Below are 18,691 nucleotides of genomic sequence, written 5' to 3'. Positions count from 1 at the left end.
TTTTATCCAGGCAGGACTCAGCTCCTCTCTCCCCCTGCCATTATCTTTATCTTAGAGTATCTGTCCACAGGGGACAGACTTCAGCTGCTCAGCCTGGGGCCCATCTATCTCCCGCCTCAATTCCACTGCATGTAAGTATCGATCACATTTTGTTTATCCATTCATCTGCCAGTGGACACTTGGATGGCTTCCACCTTTTGGCTATTCCGAATAAAGCTGCTATGGACGTAGGTGTACAAATATCTGTTCCATATTTGCTTTCAGTTCTTTTGGGTATACACCCAGAAATGTATTGTTGGAGCGTACGGTAACTCTATGTTTAATTTTCTGAGGAGCTCTCATCCAGTGTTCCATAGCTGCTACACGTCTTTTAAAAAAAATATATTTATTTGTTAGTGTTTATTCTGGTGAAATTCACATAATGTCAAATTAACCAATTAAAGCGTACAATTCAGTGACATTTAATACGTTCACAAAATTAGGCAACCATCATCTCTGTCTAGTTCTGGGATATTTTCAGCACCCCAGTGGAAACCCTGCACCCATTAGCTGTCACTCCCCAGTTCCCCCTCCCTGCAGCTTCTGACAATCTGCTTTCTGTCTCCTCCTCTGAACATTTCATATGAATGGAATCATATATGATGCGGTCTTTTGTGTCTGGTTTCTTTCGCTCATCATGTTTTTTGAGGTTCATCCACATTATAGCATGCATCAGTGCTTCATTCCTTTTTTAAAGCCAAATAATATTCCACTATATGGAATGCATTTTGTTCATCCACTCATCTGTTGATGGACATTTGGGTTGTTTCCAACCCTTGGCTATTGTGAACAGTGCTGCCTTGAACATGTGTGGACAAGGATTTGTTTGACTATAGCTGCTTGTTTGTAAAGTTTTTTGGGCACTGAGCCCCGCCATTCATTTACGTGTAGCTGCTTTCATGCTACAGCGGCAGAGTTGAAGAGTGGTGTCAGAAACTGTATGGCCTAAGATGTTTACTATCTGGCTCTTTGCAGAAAAAGTTTGTTGACTCCTGGTTGGATGAGTTTGGGAGCTGTGTCGGCCGGCAGAAACTTCTAGGTTTTTTTTTTTTAATCAATTTTTTTATTGAGATATAGTTGATTTATAATGTGTTAATTTCTGCTATACAGCAGAGTGATTCAGTTATACATATACATATATATATATATATATAGATAGATTCTTTTTAGAAAAATATTCTTTTCCATTGTGGCTTATCCTAAGATATTGAATATAGTTCTCTGTGCTATACAGTAGGACCATGTAGAAACTTCTACTTTTGCCCCAATAAACATATAGAACTATAACTTTGGTTGGGAAAATGGCTGCTCAGAGCAGAGTACATTTCCCAGCATCCTTTGCAACTAGGCACACGCAGTAATGAGGTTCTGTTCTGACGACCCCTAGTGGAGGTGATGGTCACAGCCTCTCAGTCTTACCTAAAGGGAAAAGATTTGCCCCCCTCAGACCCTTCCCTTTTACCGCCAGCTGGAGCAGCCATCTTGGACCCTGAGGTGGAAGAAGCAAGATGGAAAGATGGTCCCATATGGCCACGTCAGCCCTGGTAATACAATTTCACTGTGGCTCTCATTTTCACTCTCTGATTACCAGGAGTGTCTTTCCATCTTTTTATCAGCCATCAAGTTTTCCATTCAGGAAATGCCTATTCATGCTTTAGCCCATTTTTCTACAGGATGTGATCTGCCCCTTGTTGATTCAGAGTTCTTTACAGATACTATTCTTTTCTTGGTCGCATGTGTTGCAAATATCTTCTCCCGGTATTTGCCTTGTTGTTTCACTCTCTTCACAGTCTTTCGATGAACTGAAATTCTTCATTTTAATGGTGTTGAGTGGATCATCTTTTCCTGTATTTTTCTTTTATGCTTTTTGTGTCTTGTTTAAATTTTTTTCCTTGTGTCAAGGTCATGAAGCTATTCTCTTACATTGACTTCTAAAATCTTTATCATTTTGCTTTTCACATTTAAATCTTTAATACGCCCAGAGTTGGGTTTTGTGTATAGTTTCATGTTGGGTAGGCCAGGATCCTCAAATGCTTTACTTTTATTTTTTGACACAAGAAACCCCATTTCTTTCTTTCTTTCTTTCTTTTTTTTTTTTATGAAAATCATCAGTGGAGCCCTTGTAAACCTGTAGCAGGATTATCTTTCCAAATTATTTCTGATGGGGGGTTGTTCTCTATTGTCATTCAATTCCAATGCATTTGTTCCAGCAGAAAAAGCAGGCCAAAATGCCGCAGGCTCAGAAACCAAACTCCTGTAAGCTTCAGGGTTAGGGCAGGATTGTGAAATCAAGGGGAATGTGGCCATAATTAGGGAACCCCCAAGATGGCCCCCAATCATCTCTGCCTGGTTTTCAAGCCCTTGTGTAATCTTCTCCCCTTGACGTGGGCTGGACTTTGTGATTCCCTTCTAACCAATAGATTATTACAAAAGTAATGGGATGTCACTTCCGGGATTAGGTTACGAAGGACTGGGATTTCTCTCTCTCTCTCTCTCTCTCTCTCTCCCCCGCCCCCCCCACCATGAAGCCAGTTGCCATGTTGTGAGCTGTCCTGTGCAGAGGCCCACACGGCATTGTGTACTAAGCACTGGATCTTCATCAATATCATCACACACACTTTCCTGCTCCCTATTCCCACCTCCCTGCCTCCCCCACTCCCCGAGGCAATCACTGCCCTTGGTTTTGTGTTTGTTTTTTTTTAATCCTTCATTTTTAAAAATTGTGTTAAAATACACATAACCTAAAATGTACCGTCTTAACCATTTTCCAGTGTACAGTTCAGTGTTGTGCCACCATCACCACCATCCATCTCCCTAACTCTTTTCACTTGTAAAACTGAAATTCTGTACTTGCTAAACACTATCTCCCATTTCTCCCCTTCCCCCAACCCCTGGAAACCACCATTATACTTTCTGTCTCTATGGTTTTGATTACTCTTGACTACCTCGTATGAGTAGAATCATAGAGTGTTTGTCTTTTTGTGTCTGGCTTATTTCACTAAGCATAATGTCCTCAAGGTTCATCCAGCTGTAGCACATTGCAGAATTTCTTTCCTTTTTAAGGCTGAATGATATTCCATTGACCACATTTTGCTATCCATTCTTCTGATGATGGACACTTGGGTTTCTTCCATGTTTTAGCTATTGTGAATAACACTGCACAGATATCTTCTTGAGACCCTGCTTTCTATTCTTTTGGGCATATACCCAGAAGTGGGGATCATTCTGTAATTCTATTTTAAATTTTTTAAATTGAAGTATAGTTGATTTACGGTGTTTCAGGTGTACATAAAAAGTGATTCTGTTATATATATATTCTTATATATATATTCTTTTTCAGATTCTTTTCAGTTATAGGTTATTACAAGATATTAAATATAGTTCCCTGTGTTATACAATAGGTCCTTGTTGTTTATCTATTTTATATATAGTAGTGTGTATCTCTTAATTCCAAATTCCCAGTTTATCCCCCCCCCTTTCCCCTTTGGTAACCGTAAGTTTGTCTTCTATGTCTGTGAGTCTATTTCTGTTTTGTAAATAAGTTCATTTGTGTCATATTATAGATTCCACATATAAGTGATATCATAAGGTATTTGTCTTTCTACTTCTGACTTACTTCACTTAGTATGATAATCTCTAGGTCCATCCATGTTGCTGCAAATGACATTATTTCATTCCTTTTATGGCTGAGTAATATTCCATTGTATATATGTACCACATCTTCTTTATCCACTCATCTGTTGATGGACATTTAAGTTGCTTCCATGTCTTAGCTATTGTAAGTAGTGCTGCTATGAACACTGGAGTGCATGTATCTTTTTGAATTAGGGTTTTTGTCTTTTCCAGATATATGCCCAGAAGTGGGATTGCAAGATCATATGGTAACTCTATTTATAGTTTTTAAATGAACCTCCATACTCTTCTCCATAGTGGTTTCACCAATTTACATTCCGTATTTTTAATCTTTTGAGGAACCACCATACTGTTTTCCACAGCAGCTATATCCTTTTACATTCCCACCTACAGTGCACAGAGGTTCCAGTTTCACCACATCTTTGCCAATGCTTGTTTTCTGTTTTATTTTGTTTTTGTTTTTTGATAGTAGCCTGATGTGTATGAGGTAGAATCCTCAATTTTTTAACCGTTAGTTTTATGCTTATTATTTTTTATTAATCACACAATTATCCTTAAACAAAATCTCTGTGGATGTATCTTGTATATCTTTTGAGCTTTATAAACGTAGTGTAATGCTCTTTGAAGCCTTCTGGGACTGTTTTTCACTCAATATCACACTTCGTTCATGTCATTTGTCAGAATGAAGAAGCTCACTTCCTAGAGAAGTAAGCCTGTCCCTCGTCCGTAGGTGTGGAGTCAACTGTGGGACTCAGTGCATCAGAGCAAGATGGTTTATTCCTCACAGGGCAGCAAGCAGCATGAACCTCAGTCCCCAAGCCCCATGGGTGACATGATGGACCCCATATGCTGAGGGATACAGGGTCAAGGGCTGAGCGCCTTTTGTAGAAAGCAGCAAACAAGCCAGCTTCCCTCCATCAGGGATCAAACAGTTACTCAGAAGTTATGCTGTCGGGGGACTTCCCTGGCAGTCCAGTGGTTAAGACTCCACGCTTCCACTTCAGGGGGCACGGGTTTGATCCCTGGTCGCGGAACTGAGATCCTGTATGCTGGACAGCGTGCGGCAAAAAAAAGAAAGTCATGCTGAGTAGCCTGTGCGCTTAGCTACGGAAACTGCTTAGTCTTGGGAGAAGTACAGGTCTGCAGTCTGGCACAGTCAGCAAGAATGTGCAGGGATGCTCAGGACCTGCAGGCTGCCTCTTCTGACGTCATGCAGACACCTATGGCTTATCCACTTCACACCTGTATCATATTCTCCCTTTGTGAAGATACCACGACGTTGAGGCTGCTTCCAGTCTTACCCGTGTGCAAGAGTCTCTTGAGGGCAGAGTTGCTGAGCTATGGCTTATCCCTGTGTTTGTTGTAGGTTTTTTTTTGGACGCACTGCGTGGCACGTGGGATCTTAGTTCCCCAACCAGGGATCGAATCCGTGCACCGTGAAGTGGAAGCGTGGAGTCTTAACCACTGGACCGCCAGGAAAGTCCCTTTCTTTTAGTCCTTGTGTCTCTTTTTTTTTTTTTTTTTTTTGCGGGATGCGGGCCTCTCACTGTTGTGGCCTCTTCCGTTGTGGAGCCCAGGCTCCGGACGCGCAGGCTCAGTGGCCATGGCTCACGGGCCTAGCCGCTCCGCGGCATGTGGGATCTTCCTGGACCAGGGAACGAACCCGTGTTCTTTGCATCGGCAGGCGGACTCTCAACCACTGCGCCACCAGGCAAGCCCCAGTCCTTGTGTCTCTTACTTGCAGCCAAACGCACTCATCAAACTCACTCCCGGGCTTCCCTGGTGGCGCAGTGTTTAAGAATCCGCCTGCCGATGCAGGGGACATGGGTTCAAGCCCTGGTGCGGGAAGATCCCACATGCCGCGGAGCAACTAAGCCCGTGCGCCACAACTACTGAGCCTGTGCTCTAAAGCCTGCGAGCCACAACTACTGAGCCCACGTGTCACAACTATTGAAGCCCATGCACCTAGAGCCCGTGCTCCACAAGAGAAGCCACCACAATGAGAAGCCCACGCACTGCAACGAAGAGCAGCCCCCACTCGCTGCTACTGAGAAAGCCTGCGTGCAGCAACGAAGACCCCACGCAGCCAAAAATAAATTAAATAAATAAATAAATTTATAAAAACAAAAACCCCCCAAAAAAACCTCACTCCCAGTGATGGATCCCATGGCCCCTGCCCTGGCCACTCAAATGTGGAAACAACTCCAGATCTTAGGAGGACACGTAAGGTAGAAACCTTAGGAGGAAACTCCTGACTTTACTGAGGAAACCCCGTGCTGAATAAGATTCCCTTTCTGCTTCCTGGTGGAGCAGAAATTCAAATTCAAATTCAGGTGTAGAAAAATGAAGCTTCATTCTTTGCACATCCAAGTTTATGAAATGAGATCCTCACCTGCTACAGCAAAAAACAAAACAAAAAACCTCCAAACATGGGGGTGTAGGTGGAATTTGAGTGTGTCTCTGGCATTCGTGTCCTAACTTGCTTGAGCTAAGAGCAACAGCTGCCCAGTATCCTGGGTTCAGAGCCTGGCTCTGCCCCCGGGGCCTGTTTTCCTTCTCTGTAAAATGGGACCATGGTAGTTGTAATGAGTTGCGTTCGTGGGCAGGAAGTATATTCAGCAGTACCCGCTCATGGTAGATGCTACGTGATTTTTTTGCCAATAGGGGAGGGAAGGAGGCCACCATACATCTGAGGCTGTGTGCTTTTTCTTTTTTTTTAATGTCTGCTGTTAATAAAATATTTTTACAGAGACCAAAAATTCAGAATAGTGCAAAACATCTCAACACCATGCATTCATGACCACTTCTCGTTGATTTTAAACATTTGTTCCAAGTCACATATTTACAGAGAAATGGGGGCATCTGTGCAGATGCCAGACCAACGGGATGGAATTAAAACAGACAAACAGCGTCTTGAGTTCACATTTGCAATCACATGCTAAGAGAAGTTGTGTGGAGGAAGAACCTCCCTGGACTGCGTGGCCGGGTTTGGGTGGGGGGGTCTTAGGGGGCCGGGGCCAGGGTTGGGGTCTGAATCCCCCTGGCTCTGTGGCCGGGGATGCATAGGGACCCTCTGCCTGTGACCTGTGCCTGGAGAGAGCCACTGTGGCTGGGTGGGGGGCAGGGGGAAGATGGAGGGGGTCTTACCTAACACCATCAACTTGATTTGTCTCTTAAAAAAAAATAAAAGGCAAAGAGAAGGGCAACACGTGTCAATGAAAACGACTTTGGTCCTTGACAATTCTTAGGAAAGGATGTTCAGGGGACAGCAGGGGTCCTGATGTGGACCAGCCCGCCAGTGAGCTCCCCCGTTCTCTGCCTGCACAGCAGAGTTGGGGCAACTCCAGGCTGTCTCCACTCTGCCTCGTGCCTCAGTGTTCCCACCTGTAAGATGGACAGCGCTGGGGGGGACAGAAAGGTCTATGAGGTCCCAGCTGAGAGAGGTCCCAAGGATTTCTAGTTGGCTAATTTTTTTTTTTTCATCTGTGATGGAGGCGTGGTGAGGTTTCAGGCTGTGGTGCCTGAGAATCAGGACTGAGGGATGCGACTGGGTGCCTCCTCATTTTAGGTAAATCCTTCGAGGACAGACTGGTGAGAGCCAGAGAGAGCAGGGGACCCTCTTCCTTCTAGAAACCTGTTTTTGCTTTTTCTCCCTTCTCTGTCTCTGCATCTCCCCATCTCTGACTGGAAGATCTCCTGAGTGCCCAGATCTGTGTGGGAGGGGGAGGCTGGTATGGACAGACACACATGTGGATGCATGGGCACACACAGAACCCCCTGCCTGAGACATAGTTCAACTAGGCATCCCCTCCCTGTCATCCCCCTGTGCCCAGAGAGCCTTTCACAGACACCCCTAGCCCCATGGCATCAGAGACAGAGGCTGAGGAAGGGACAGACAGAGGAGGAGGGACAGAGGCTGGGGAAGTCCTAAGGGGGATCAGACAGTGTTTTCTACAGAAGGGAAAATTTGTGATCAGTTTTGAGGAATGAGTAGGAGTTCTCTGGGAGAAAGAAGAGGGAGGAAATTTCCAAAACAGTTCTAGCCCGGGAGTCAGTGTCATTTGACAAATACTCCCTGAGGCTTCCTCCATGTGCCTGGGCCAGTGCTGGGGAATCCTACACACACACACACACACACACACACACACACACGCACGCACACGCGCGCTTTGACCAGAGAGCCTCCCAATTAATCTTTCGGGAAATACCTTGGCTCTCTCCGGCAGAAGCTCAGCTCCCCCTTTTCCTGCCAGTCATCAAAAAAATCTTTCAGAACCCACCCCAGATCACAGATTACCTCCCCTTTGGGTGTTGCTGGCGTTTTCAACTCCAAGTGAACCGCCCAGCCCACCTCCACCTCTTGGATGGTCTGAAGTTCAAATCTGCCTCTCAGTCCTTGTGATGGAGACTCCACATTCTCCCCAAGCCACCTCTCAGCCTGTCCCTTGCCCCTGGCTGGGGCCCACCTCCCCCACCATCCTGAATGAGAACTTTCGTCCTAATCTCTGGTTCAGAACCTTCAGCCACTTCAACCTGCCTGAATTTAGAGGAACACACAAATGCTTCCGGGTAAATGAGAAAAGTGTCGCTTCTTCCAGACTCTTGTTCACGGATGGGGAAACCATTATCATAAACATACAACACTCAGTTTGCACACGGCCTCCTTAGAGATGCTCAACCCCTCGGCAGTGCACAACTGGGACATCTGTACCCAGGGACCCTGGGGCTCATCTAGGCAGAGTTTTAAATATATATTCCAAAGTCTTTCCAAGAATTAATTTCAGTGTCCTGAAAGCATCTTGTCCTCTCCCCGCCCCCCCCCCCACCATCAGTCCATTCTTCATGACGTAGCCAGAGGGAGATTTCAAAACCTGAAATCAGACCCTCCTCAGCTTTAAAATCTCCTGGGGCCTCCCAAGCCTCTGAGGGTAAAATCAAAACTCCCCAGGGCAGCGTACAGACTTGGTTTGATACCTCTGCAGGTGTCTCCAACCTCATCACCATCCCCGAGTACCCCACTCGCTGGCTCAGCTCTAGCCACGCTGACCTGGCTGTGCTTCAAGTCAGCCTACCTCCTAGCCTTTGCACCTGCTGTTCCTGCTGGCTGGAGCTCTTTTCTCTCCAATGGGTGGTTCCTTCTCACTTTTCACCTCCAGAGAAAGCCCTCCCTCACCTTCCCCATCTGACGTAGCCTCCACCACTCCAAGAGCGCAGCTAATCCTCATCTCATCCCTCTGTTTTAATTTCTCCCTAGCACAGCACAATCCTGTATTTATCAATCTGGCAGAAAAAAATCCCATGGCATACACACACTGGTCCAACGTGGAAAAGCAGATTCTGGGCAAAGACAAGCCTTGCCAACCTTTCCCAAAATGTTTCCCAAAATGCCTGCATGCGCTAAAATGGGGAAATTAGACTCTGGACAAACTGCCCCAACATCCCTGCAGGAGGAAGAGTTTCAGGCAGCTAGAGGACCCCCCTGGGGTATCCTGTGACCTGTGTGTTTAAACGAATGAATGGGATTATGGGGAGGAAGCTCCCAACACACACACACACACACACACACACACACACACACACACACACACGCACACCCCTCGAGTTTCTGGTCTCTTTCTGTTCTTTCCTGACTGGAGCATTCTGGGGAAGGAAGAAGGGGTTGGCTTAAGGGACTGGGTCCAGGGAATCCCAAACCTTCACTCTTTTTTGGCGGGAGGTCAAGAGTTCTCAGGGTATCTCCCCGTGGGGTCCCACTGGAAAGGGCTGAGGGCAGGGGTTTTGCTTGGCAACCAGAGGTGGGAGGGGGCACTGGGGGTCTTGGCCCAGGACCCCCATCCCTTTAAGGGTTGGGGGAGGTCCCCTAAGGGGGATTAGCAGCAATGGGGAGCTGTATCGGGTCATCCGATCTCAGCCCACCCTTCAATGGGGCACACAGGCCAAAGGGAATGGGGAGAGGGTGTGGCACTGGGACCCTCGGCATTGTCTCAGGCAGCTCTCCGGGCCTCAGTTTCGTCGTCAAATGGGTGGGTTGAACTCTACGATGTGAGGATTGGGTATGTGGGGGGGAAAAGGGAGGCAAACCCCCATAGGGAAGTGGGGACGGCGCGGGAGCCCCAAAGCCGACCCCTTGGTCCCCAGGGTTTGGGCGCCCAAGGGCGCATGTGCTTTTGAAATTCCATCCTCCCCCCTTCCCTGTTTATTTTTTGCACAAACATCAAAAGGGACTCTGGTACGCCCGGGGGGCCCTCCAATCACCACCCTAGTCCCTCCAGGCCCCAGACCACCCTAGGGGGCGCTCCAGGAAGCCCTGCCCCTTGCCCAGAGCCCGTCCCTCGAGGGAGCTGAGAGTTCCATACTTGGCAAATTTATCTTGGGCCCCAGGGGTTGGGGACCCATCTTATGGCTTCCCTCCCGGTACCACAGTCCTGGGACCTGGCCTCCTTACTAGGGGGTGGGTTTTCCTCCCATCCCAGCTCGAAAGTTCCCCTAGACGCTGGGGGAGTGGCCTCAAGTAGGGGGGTGTGCCTTCTTCCTTCCTCGCGCCCCACCGCGTGGCCTCCTGAGGGGGCGGGGCGTTGCCATTCGCCTTTCCCCAGAGGGGGAACTAAATCCAGGGCGCAGGTGCAGCCCAACCTCAGCACAGAGCGCGGACACGCGCCCTCTGGGAGGTCCCAGCTCGCGGGCGCCGCCCCACCCAGCGCGCTCTGCGCAGGCGCAGTGGTGCCCGCCTGCGTGCCCCACACTATGGAGCAGGCGCGGCCCCGCCCTCCTCGGCGGAGCGCGTGTCCGACTTAAGCTTGACGAACTCCTTGGCCACTTCATCGTTGCTGCGTTGCGACAGGATGCGCAGCACCGTGAGGCCCGTGTCGTCCATGTGGATGCGGCGGCCAAGCGGCAGCCAGCAGGCGGCGCTCCCGCGCTGGACCAGCTCGCGCAGCTGCAGCACGGCCAGCCCCACTGTGCGGTCCTCGCGCGCGAAGCAGTAGTCCTTGACGCACACCTGCAGCTCATAGCACTCCGGGCCCGCTTCGGCGCTCAGCGTGCTGCGGGAAGGCTAGGCGTGAGGACACGTCTAGCCCACTGACCAGCCACACCCCTACCGGTGACCCCCGCTCCCCCTCCGCGCCCCGCCCCGGCCCACGCCCACACCCGCGCATTCTGAGCTGGGCCACTCCCATACTGAGTGGCCTCCTATTTTCATAACCTTCCATTTAGGCCGGGCCCCACCCCTGACCCAGATGTCCGGCCCCATAGCCCCGTGCTGGGACACGCCCACATCAGCTGACAACGTCCATCCCCGGCATTGTCCCTGCCAAGTCTTTCCTTCCCTTCTTCCTTTTCCTCACCCAAGGACGCCTCCATCAGACTACTCCCAGCCCCCAGCCAAGCCATATCCCCACCCCCAAGAGACCCTTCCCCCAGAGTCTTCTGGCTAGGCCATGCTCCCACCCCGTGATACCAGCACCCACACTCTCAGCCAGCTGAGCTGCTGCCTCCACCACCCTACCCCAGATATGACACCAAGAAGCCCCTTTACCAGGCTCCCATCTGAACTCAAGTTCTCCCCTTGACGTGGCCCCTCCCCCCTGCTCCCTAGCCTACTCTTCGTACGCCCAAGATGCCTCTCCATGTAATCTGCCAAGATGTCTCACCATGAGTGACTACCCACTCCAGCACTCCTCCCCCTCCCCCAGGCTACGAAAGGCTACGAAGTCGCCAGTGCGGCCTGATGCTGGCTAGTCAAGAGCTCATTTCTTTCAGGCTACATGCACACCGATCCCTTGCATCTCCTTCCCAGGCTACATTCCTAGCCCTCAACTAGTTTGGGCCACCCCAGGAGACATCTGCCCCCTCCTAGGCGGTGCTCTTGCCCCCAGGGATTGCTTCAGGTGACCTAGCTCTCCAAAGTCCTCTGACCAAGAGCTCTCCCCTCACAGGACTGGCCAGGTTCCTGTCCCTCAGGGGCCTCCACTTCCCCCCAGCTCTGATGTCCCCTTACCCCACTGTACTCTGTCCCCCAAGAACACCCCCAATGTTACCCTGCCCCAGTGAGGTTCACACCTGATCCAAAGATCCACCGACCCTCACCCCCACCCCAGATAACCCCTCTGTACACCTTGATCAGACTTGTTTATGTTCCCCATAAATCATCTGCTCCTCTAGACCCTGATGCCCCTGACCTAGGAAGCCCCACCTAGATGTGACCACAGTCCTACCCATATGACACATATCCCCATGACCTGGACCAAGCCACACTCCACTCTTGTCCCCCAGAGCAGACTCCTCCAGATGACCTGCCCCAATAGCCCTGACAAAGTTCATTGCTGACTCCAGGAGGTCCATGCCTATGCCCCTCAGCCCCTCACCCACAAGCCTCTTGCCCCATCATGACCAACCACGCCTCTCAAACAGACCAGAATCTCCAGCGCTGGAAATGCCCCTGCCCAACATGCTCCTTCTGGCCAGACTCCTCCCCTTCATGAGCCCTCATCATGTGGTTATATCACACTCACTGTCCTCTGGGACCTGTCTGCCCCCCAAGGTGGTCACCTCCATCCTGGTGTTCCCTCACTGATGTCACTCCTGCACTAAGGTGCCTCCCTTCCCAGCATACCCACCTAGGATGTGATCTCTCCTGTTCCTGTCCTTAGGTACCACTGGCCCACCAGACATCCCTCCTACCTAGTGGGCCCTGAGGTTCATATAGCAGATGTCCCCTTGCCATTCTCCCCTAAGCATCCCAGACTTACAACTGGAAGCTCTCATTGTACTTTGGGGCCCAGCTGTTGTTCTTGGATTTGGTCGCAAACTTGCGTTTCTTGTCACTGAGCTGGGGCCCGATGATGTTGACCTCGATGAATGGCCGGAAAATGCCAGAAGTCTGCCACTTGAGGTCATTGGCAGCCACCACTGTTGGGGGGAATTAGAAGGTAAGATTGGTTAGGGTCCCCCAGTACACAGTTGTGGTTTTCAAAGCCTGTCTGAAAGACTACATTTCCCAGAATGCTTCTTTAGCCAAGTGTGGCCATATGACTAACTTCCAGCCAATGAGATGTAAGAGGAAGTGATGCATACAGCTTTCAGGTTGTGGCTTAAAACGCAGGGAGAATGCCCTAAACTTTCGCCTTCTAGCTACAAGGTGGGATGCTGATGGGGGCTGAGTTCTTTGGGACCCTACAGAGGAAGAAAGCATATTAGGGATAAAAGTACAACAAAAGATGTCAGGGGCCTGGATCCCCAACACTGTGAAGCCCCTCCATCAATTCTGGGCTGACTGTCCTCGGAGTTACCTCAGAGAAAGCTTTATTCCATCTATCTTGTTGAAGCCACTGTTATGTTAGGCCTTGGCTAAGACAGCCCAATCTGTGTTCTAATTAGAAAATAAAAGCCAAAAAAAGGAAAGCAGAGCTGAGAGATAAAGTGGAATGAGGTCTGTAACACTCTTTGTACCTCTTCATCCAGCTATGCCTGAAGGTGGTGACTTCGGGAATTTTCAGTTTTATAAAAAGATTTTTTTTAATGAAAAAAAAATTTCTTCCTTACGCCAGTTTGAGTTTGGTTTTCTGTCTTAGAACCTAGTGCATCCTGGCTGAGGCACTCTCCCTCCCACCTCAGGTTACTCACCTTTCACTGTGACCTTGTGTTCCCCAGTTCCTGGATGAGTGAAGAGCTCTACATGGACGGAGACTTCACCCACAGGGTCTTCCACACCCGAGCCTGGGTGGGGCAGGGGAGGATGCTTGGCATAAGCTTCATTCTTTCCCACCCACCAGAAAGGACCTGGACTGCCTCCCACCCACCATGTGCTGGTGGCACCAGGTCATCAGCCGTGACAGGGTGGGACTGAGGGTGGGCTGGGAAGATGGGTGTTCTTAGGGAGGCCAAGAATCCTGGGTTCTAGCCTTTCACTGCCTCACTGTGTGATCTCAGGCAGATCTCTTAACTTCTCTGAGCCTAATGTCCTTTTCCTCATTCCCTGTCATTAAGCTCAGCCTTCATCTTTCACACCATCTTGGCAGCATCTGATACCCTGGCTTCCTGTGCCTCAGTTTCTCCTCTTGGCTGCAACAAGGCCACACTCTCCAATCTGTTCTCATCCTACAGATTAGTCACTCCTTCTCACCCTCTTTTGCCATTTCCTCCTCCTCTGTTGATCTTCAAGCTGTTGGGGCACCCGGTGCCTTAGTCCTCAACCCCTTTTTTGTTTTCATTTCCTCCCTAAGTACTGGTACGGTGGAAAATCCTGTCAGCTCTACCTTTAAAATACATCCAGAATTTGGCCCACCTCCTTGGCCTCCATCCTGGTCCAGCCCCCATCAACCTTCTGGCTCTATCTCACACTTCAGGTATGGCTAAATGAACCATGGCTGCCCAGTCAGAGCATTCCCTGGCCATGGCTGCAGTGACTGGCTCAGGAATGGTCATGTGACCCAAGATAGGCCAATAGGAGTTGTCCCTGGGCCAACTAGGCCAACCTGGAATATTGCAGTGGCCTCCTCCCTGTCTCCCTGCACCCTCCTCTCAGCTTTTTTCAATACACACCAGCCAGAGAAATCCTAACTCAGATCATGTCCCTTCTCTGCTCAAAATCCTGCCATGGCTCTCATCTCACTCTGAAATAATCAAAGTCCTTTTGTGGCCTGCAGTGTCACTCCTGATATGTGTCACTATTACCTCTCCTGCCTCACCTCCCTCCACTCTTACCCTTGCCACGTTGGCTCCAGCCTCACAGGCTTCCTCACTACTCCTCCAACACACTGTGATAACATGACCCAGAATCCTCAGCTCTCCTGAAGTGACAGCTTGTAGAGAAATCTTTCATTTTCCCTGCCATTCCTTTTCCAATAGACCATCTCAAGTTTCCATTGAGAAGTGTCCCTACCTCACCTCAGACCTTGTGGCTCCATCTCACACTTCAGGTAAGGCTAAACGAACCACGGGTGCCCAATCAGAGCAGTCACCAGCCATGGCTGCAGTGATTAGCTCAGGGATGGTCATGTGACCCAAGCTGGGCCAATAGAAATTGGCCCTGAGACTTTTGCTGTAACTCTTAGGAAAGAGTCTCTCTCTGGTTAGGCTGGCAAGGCTGACTCTACCCAGTGAGGGGAGAGTCCACCTCATAGAGGTCTCAACAGAGACCAGTGACCGATGGCATTGTTGGAGACTCTAGATCCAGCTATTACTGATGCCAAATCAATTCCTAATCTTTCAGTTACAGGCTCACAAATTCTCTAGTCTGCCTGAGCCAGGGTAAGGTACGCTTCAGTTTCTGGCCACCACAAGCATCCTGATTGATTAGTTCTGATGGGGATCATTGAAGGAGCAGTTTAAAAGCTTCTGTCCCCATTCCTCCCTCTGTGACTCTTGGGAAGGGCATCCTGTGGGGCCTGGGAACCTGTGACCGTCAGCACCCCCACCAGTCCCCTCCCCTGCCCCTCAGGAAGCTCCCCACACCTGGAGCACCCCATGCATGGGGGGAGGAACAGGGGGAAAGGCAGGGGTGGGTGTGGGGAAGGAGAACGGGTCAGTCCAAGGTTGACCGGGTTACCTGTCTCTGGGCAGAAAGTGACCGAGGCTCAGGGGGCAGAGGGGCCTGAAGACCCTGCACCCCCTCATCTTCGCTGCCCACCCCAGGCTGCCTTCCTTGTCATCTCAGGCTCCCACCCCCCTTCCCCCAACCAGTCACATGCTCAGCCTCACCCACCACCCCCAGGCTGATGCTTCACAGCAAGCTCAATCCGGGCCAGACTGAGGGGTGCCAGGGGAGAGTCGGACAGTGGTGGGTGGGGTGAGGGGTCAGATCATGGCCAAAGCTAGTAAGAAGGGGGAGGGGGGCAGTGCTGGGCACCCCCCATCCCGTGGTTTGCTGGCTCCAAGGGGAAGGGTCTTTCGCGGGCTTCTCTGTGCTTTTCCCAACCCCATCCCCACTCCCCAAGCCCCGGACACCCACTACAGGGGAAGGTTCCTTGGGCAAAGGGCTTAATCTCCTCTGAGACTCAGCTTCCTCGTCTATGGAGTGATGGACGCCCTGTGGAGCGACCAGGAGGAATGTTTTCGAGAGTCCCTGAGAAATGCTTGGCACAAGGGCTGACCCAGAGTTAGAGCCTAAAAAAATGTCGGTTTTCTATGCTTAGAAAAGTGACATCAATAATAATAATTATTATCATAATAATCATATAAACAATAATAATAAAACAACTAACAATTGTTGCCAGCTAGTACACGTCAGGAACTTTCCTGTCAGGAAAGTCTCAGGGCTAAATTTAATTCACCTAATCCTAAAAATAATCCTATGAAGTAGGGTCCTTGACTGCTCCCATTTTACAGATGAGGAACCTGAGGCTCAGGGAGGCAGCCTGTTGCCAGAGGCGCCCAGCCACGGAGTGGCAGAGCTGTAAGCTGAGCCCGCTCTTAACCGGGCAGGCGCCTGTCTGGGGAGACCCGGGATCTGGTTTAAGAGAAGCACCTAGGGAGAAACGAATTGCGACTCGAATCGCTTCTCCTTCCCCACGTGGAACCAGCAAGCCGTCCTTCCCCCTTGTCCGCCTCGGCCCCCTCGCAGCCAGTCGGGTCTGGGCGGGGCCCCGCAGGCCTGGGAGACGGAAGGACGGGCCTTTTACTAGCCGGGCCGGGAGGGGCGCAGGCACCGGGCACCGGGCGCGGGTGGGCGGCGGAAGCACGTACCCTTCTCAGGATAAATGTCTTCACTAAGGGTAAACCTAGTCCCTTTTCCACCATGGACTAATCACGGTGGGGAGGTGGAGAAAGGAGGGAAGGGAGGAGTGGTGGGGGGAGAGACGAGCGAGCGAGAGGCGAGGATGGAGGGCGAGTGTGCGTGACGGGGAGCAGGGTAGGCGCGGAGAGGGGGCGGCGAGCGAGAGGGAGGAGAAACAAGAGAGAGAGAAACGTCAGCTGCAGACGGACAGACAGACAGCCTCCTGCTCCGGGGGCACACCAGGGACACTAAAAGCAGCAGCGTGGGCTGGGCACGAAGCCGAGGGCCCTAGGCTCTGGGCTGACTCGGGGGGAAGGGGGCCGCTTGTGGCCACGGGGTTTAGCTCCCCTCACCCCGGCCGCCTCTTCCACTGCCGGAACTAAACCTGGGTCAGCGGCCAAACTTCTCTCCCTTGTCTGCACTCTTAGGGCCAGTTTTGAAAAGGGTGGTCCCCAGGGAGGGGAACTAGGACCCTGGAGTTCTGCCCCCCCCCCCCCCCGCAGCCCCAGCTGCTGTGTGCGAACTCAGAGAGGGACAGGAGACAGAGGCAAGAGAAGAGAGAGAGAAAGAGAGAACTTGAGAAATGAGAACTCCCTCTCCGTCCGCCCCCTCCAGGTCGGGGTCCCTCCCATCTCTGGGGCTGTCATTCCTTAACCCCTGACAGTACAGAGGTCCCTCCCTGGGGTACTTTCAACCATTCCCCCAGAGGTCCCTCCCCGGGAGATGCCAATCATTCCTTGGCCGCGTGACGTCATAGGTCCCGCCCCTGCCAGAGCTGTCAATCACTCCTTAGTCAACTGCCGTCACAGGTCCCTCCCCCAGAGATGTCAACCACTCCCTGGAACCAGGGCGTCGAGGTCCCGCCCTTAAGAGCTGTCAATCACTCCCTAGTCCTGGCCGTCAGAGATCCCTCCCCACAGCTTTCAATCACATCCTGACTCCATGACGTCATGGATTTTCCCAGAAGAGGTCATCCCCTCATGGCCCAATGACGTCATAGGTTCCGCCCCTTCGAGCTGTAGATTGCTCATTGGCCTGGTGACACCATGGAGCTCAGGTGCGCCCCGGAGCTGCTAATTCGGCCCGGACCCATGACATCACAGAGGAGGTGAGTCAGAGGGGCTCGGCTGCCCCTGCGGGCGGGGATTGTCATCGCGTTAACCAGTGGCTCCTTACCCTGGGCCGACTGCGTCTGCACGAACGTCTTGATGAGCAGGTCGGTGGCCTGCGTGTAGAGGGACAGGGCGTAGCGCAGGGATTGCAGGTCTGGACTCTTCTCCAGGAAGGTTTTCTTGAGGCCCACGCCACCCGCATGGAAGTATTGCTGTGGGGAACAGGGTGGAGAGAGGTAAGGCTGGCAGGAACCCCTACCCGAGCATCGGGCTGGGCAGCCCCAACTCCCCTCTCCCACTCCACTGCCCTCTGCTGTGATACGCCACGACAGGGCAGATCTTCAGAACACCCAGGTCCTGCTATTCCCTCACCTCCACCCCTGCCCCAAACATGCTTGTGGACTCCCAGCACCCTCAGAATAACACCCATGCCCTGCACCCCTCCCAGCCTTCTTTCCAAAAGTCTTCCCTAGAACATACCTGCCTCAGGGCCTTTGCACTTACTATGCTCACTGGCAGGAAGGCCCTCCCAGCCCCACTCCCATTCCCTATTTTGCCACGGCTGGCTCCCTGTCTTTCTTTGATTAAGGTTTCAAGGAGTTTTCCTTAACCACCCCAACTACATGTGTTGCCAACCCTGTTGTGCTGTAGTTTTCCATTTCAACAAAACATTTCCTTCAGAGTAGTTTTCACGCTTTTTATTTCATGGAGACCACGGCCCCTTTCATGTCTCCATGTTCTTGCATGGACTGGTTCCCTGCCTAGAATGCTGTTGCTTTGCCTTGTGAATTTCTATGCATTCCTCAAACCCCACCACCTCCCACATGCCTTCTAATCCAGAAAGCCCTTACTGCCCCCTCCCTGGGCTCTCCCATCTTTTCTTCTACCCTGTCCTGACCCCACAGGGCTGGGGATGTCTACATCCAGCTGACATCCAGCCTGGGGCTCCTCAAGTCCCTGCCATCAGCCAGCCTGGAGCTGACATAGAAGGGTCATCAGGAAGTATTTATAAATGGAATGAATTAAGGCGGGTTTGAGCCTAGGTCCATGTCCACACCAGCCACACCCTCTGCCTGCCCCATCTGGGATGGGCAGGGGTGTGGCCTCTCACCTTGATAGTGTCCAGGGCCAGCTCAACAACTGCACACTGCTTCGGGGTCAAGCTCTTGGCTTCTTCTCGTACCATGTGGTC

The 18,691-nt window shown here is 51.2% G+C and overlaps 1 protein-coding gene across 1 annotated transcript in view; it reads right to left on the bottom strand.

The window, feature by feature from the left end:
* Positions 1–10,353: 10,353 nt before the first annotated feature.
* Positions 10,354–18,691, bottom strand: part of UNC13A (unc-13 homolog A) — a 63,053-nt gene continuing 54,715 nt past the window's right edge. The window contains exons 40-44 of the mRNA XM_032627163.1: positions 18,611–18,691; positions 17,564–17,711; positions 13,297–13,389; positions 12,423–12,582; positions 10,354–10,715 (exon numbers count right to left, since the gene is read on the bottom strand). Of these exons, the coding sequence (XP_032483054.1) occupies positions 10,415–10,715; positions 12,423–12,582; positions 13,297–13,389; positions 17,564–17,711; positions 18,611–18,691 (783 nt within the window). The 3' untranslated portion in view covers positions 10,354–10,414. The remainder of the gene's footprint in view (positions 10,716–12,422; positions 12,583–13,296; positions 13,390–17,563; positions 17,712–18,610) is intronic.

This window comes from Phocoena sinus, chromosome 3, assembly GCF_008692025.1.
Source record: "Phocoena sinus isolate mPhoSin1 chromosome 3, mPhoSin1.pri, whole genome shotgun sequence".
Lineage (NCBI taxonomy): Eukaryota > Metazoa > Chordata > Mammalia > Artiodactyla > Phocoenidae > Phocoena > Phocoena sinus.
This window is presented reverse-complemented; position numbering and strand designations above follow the sequence as displayed.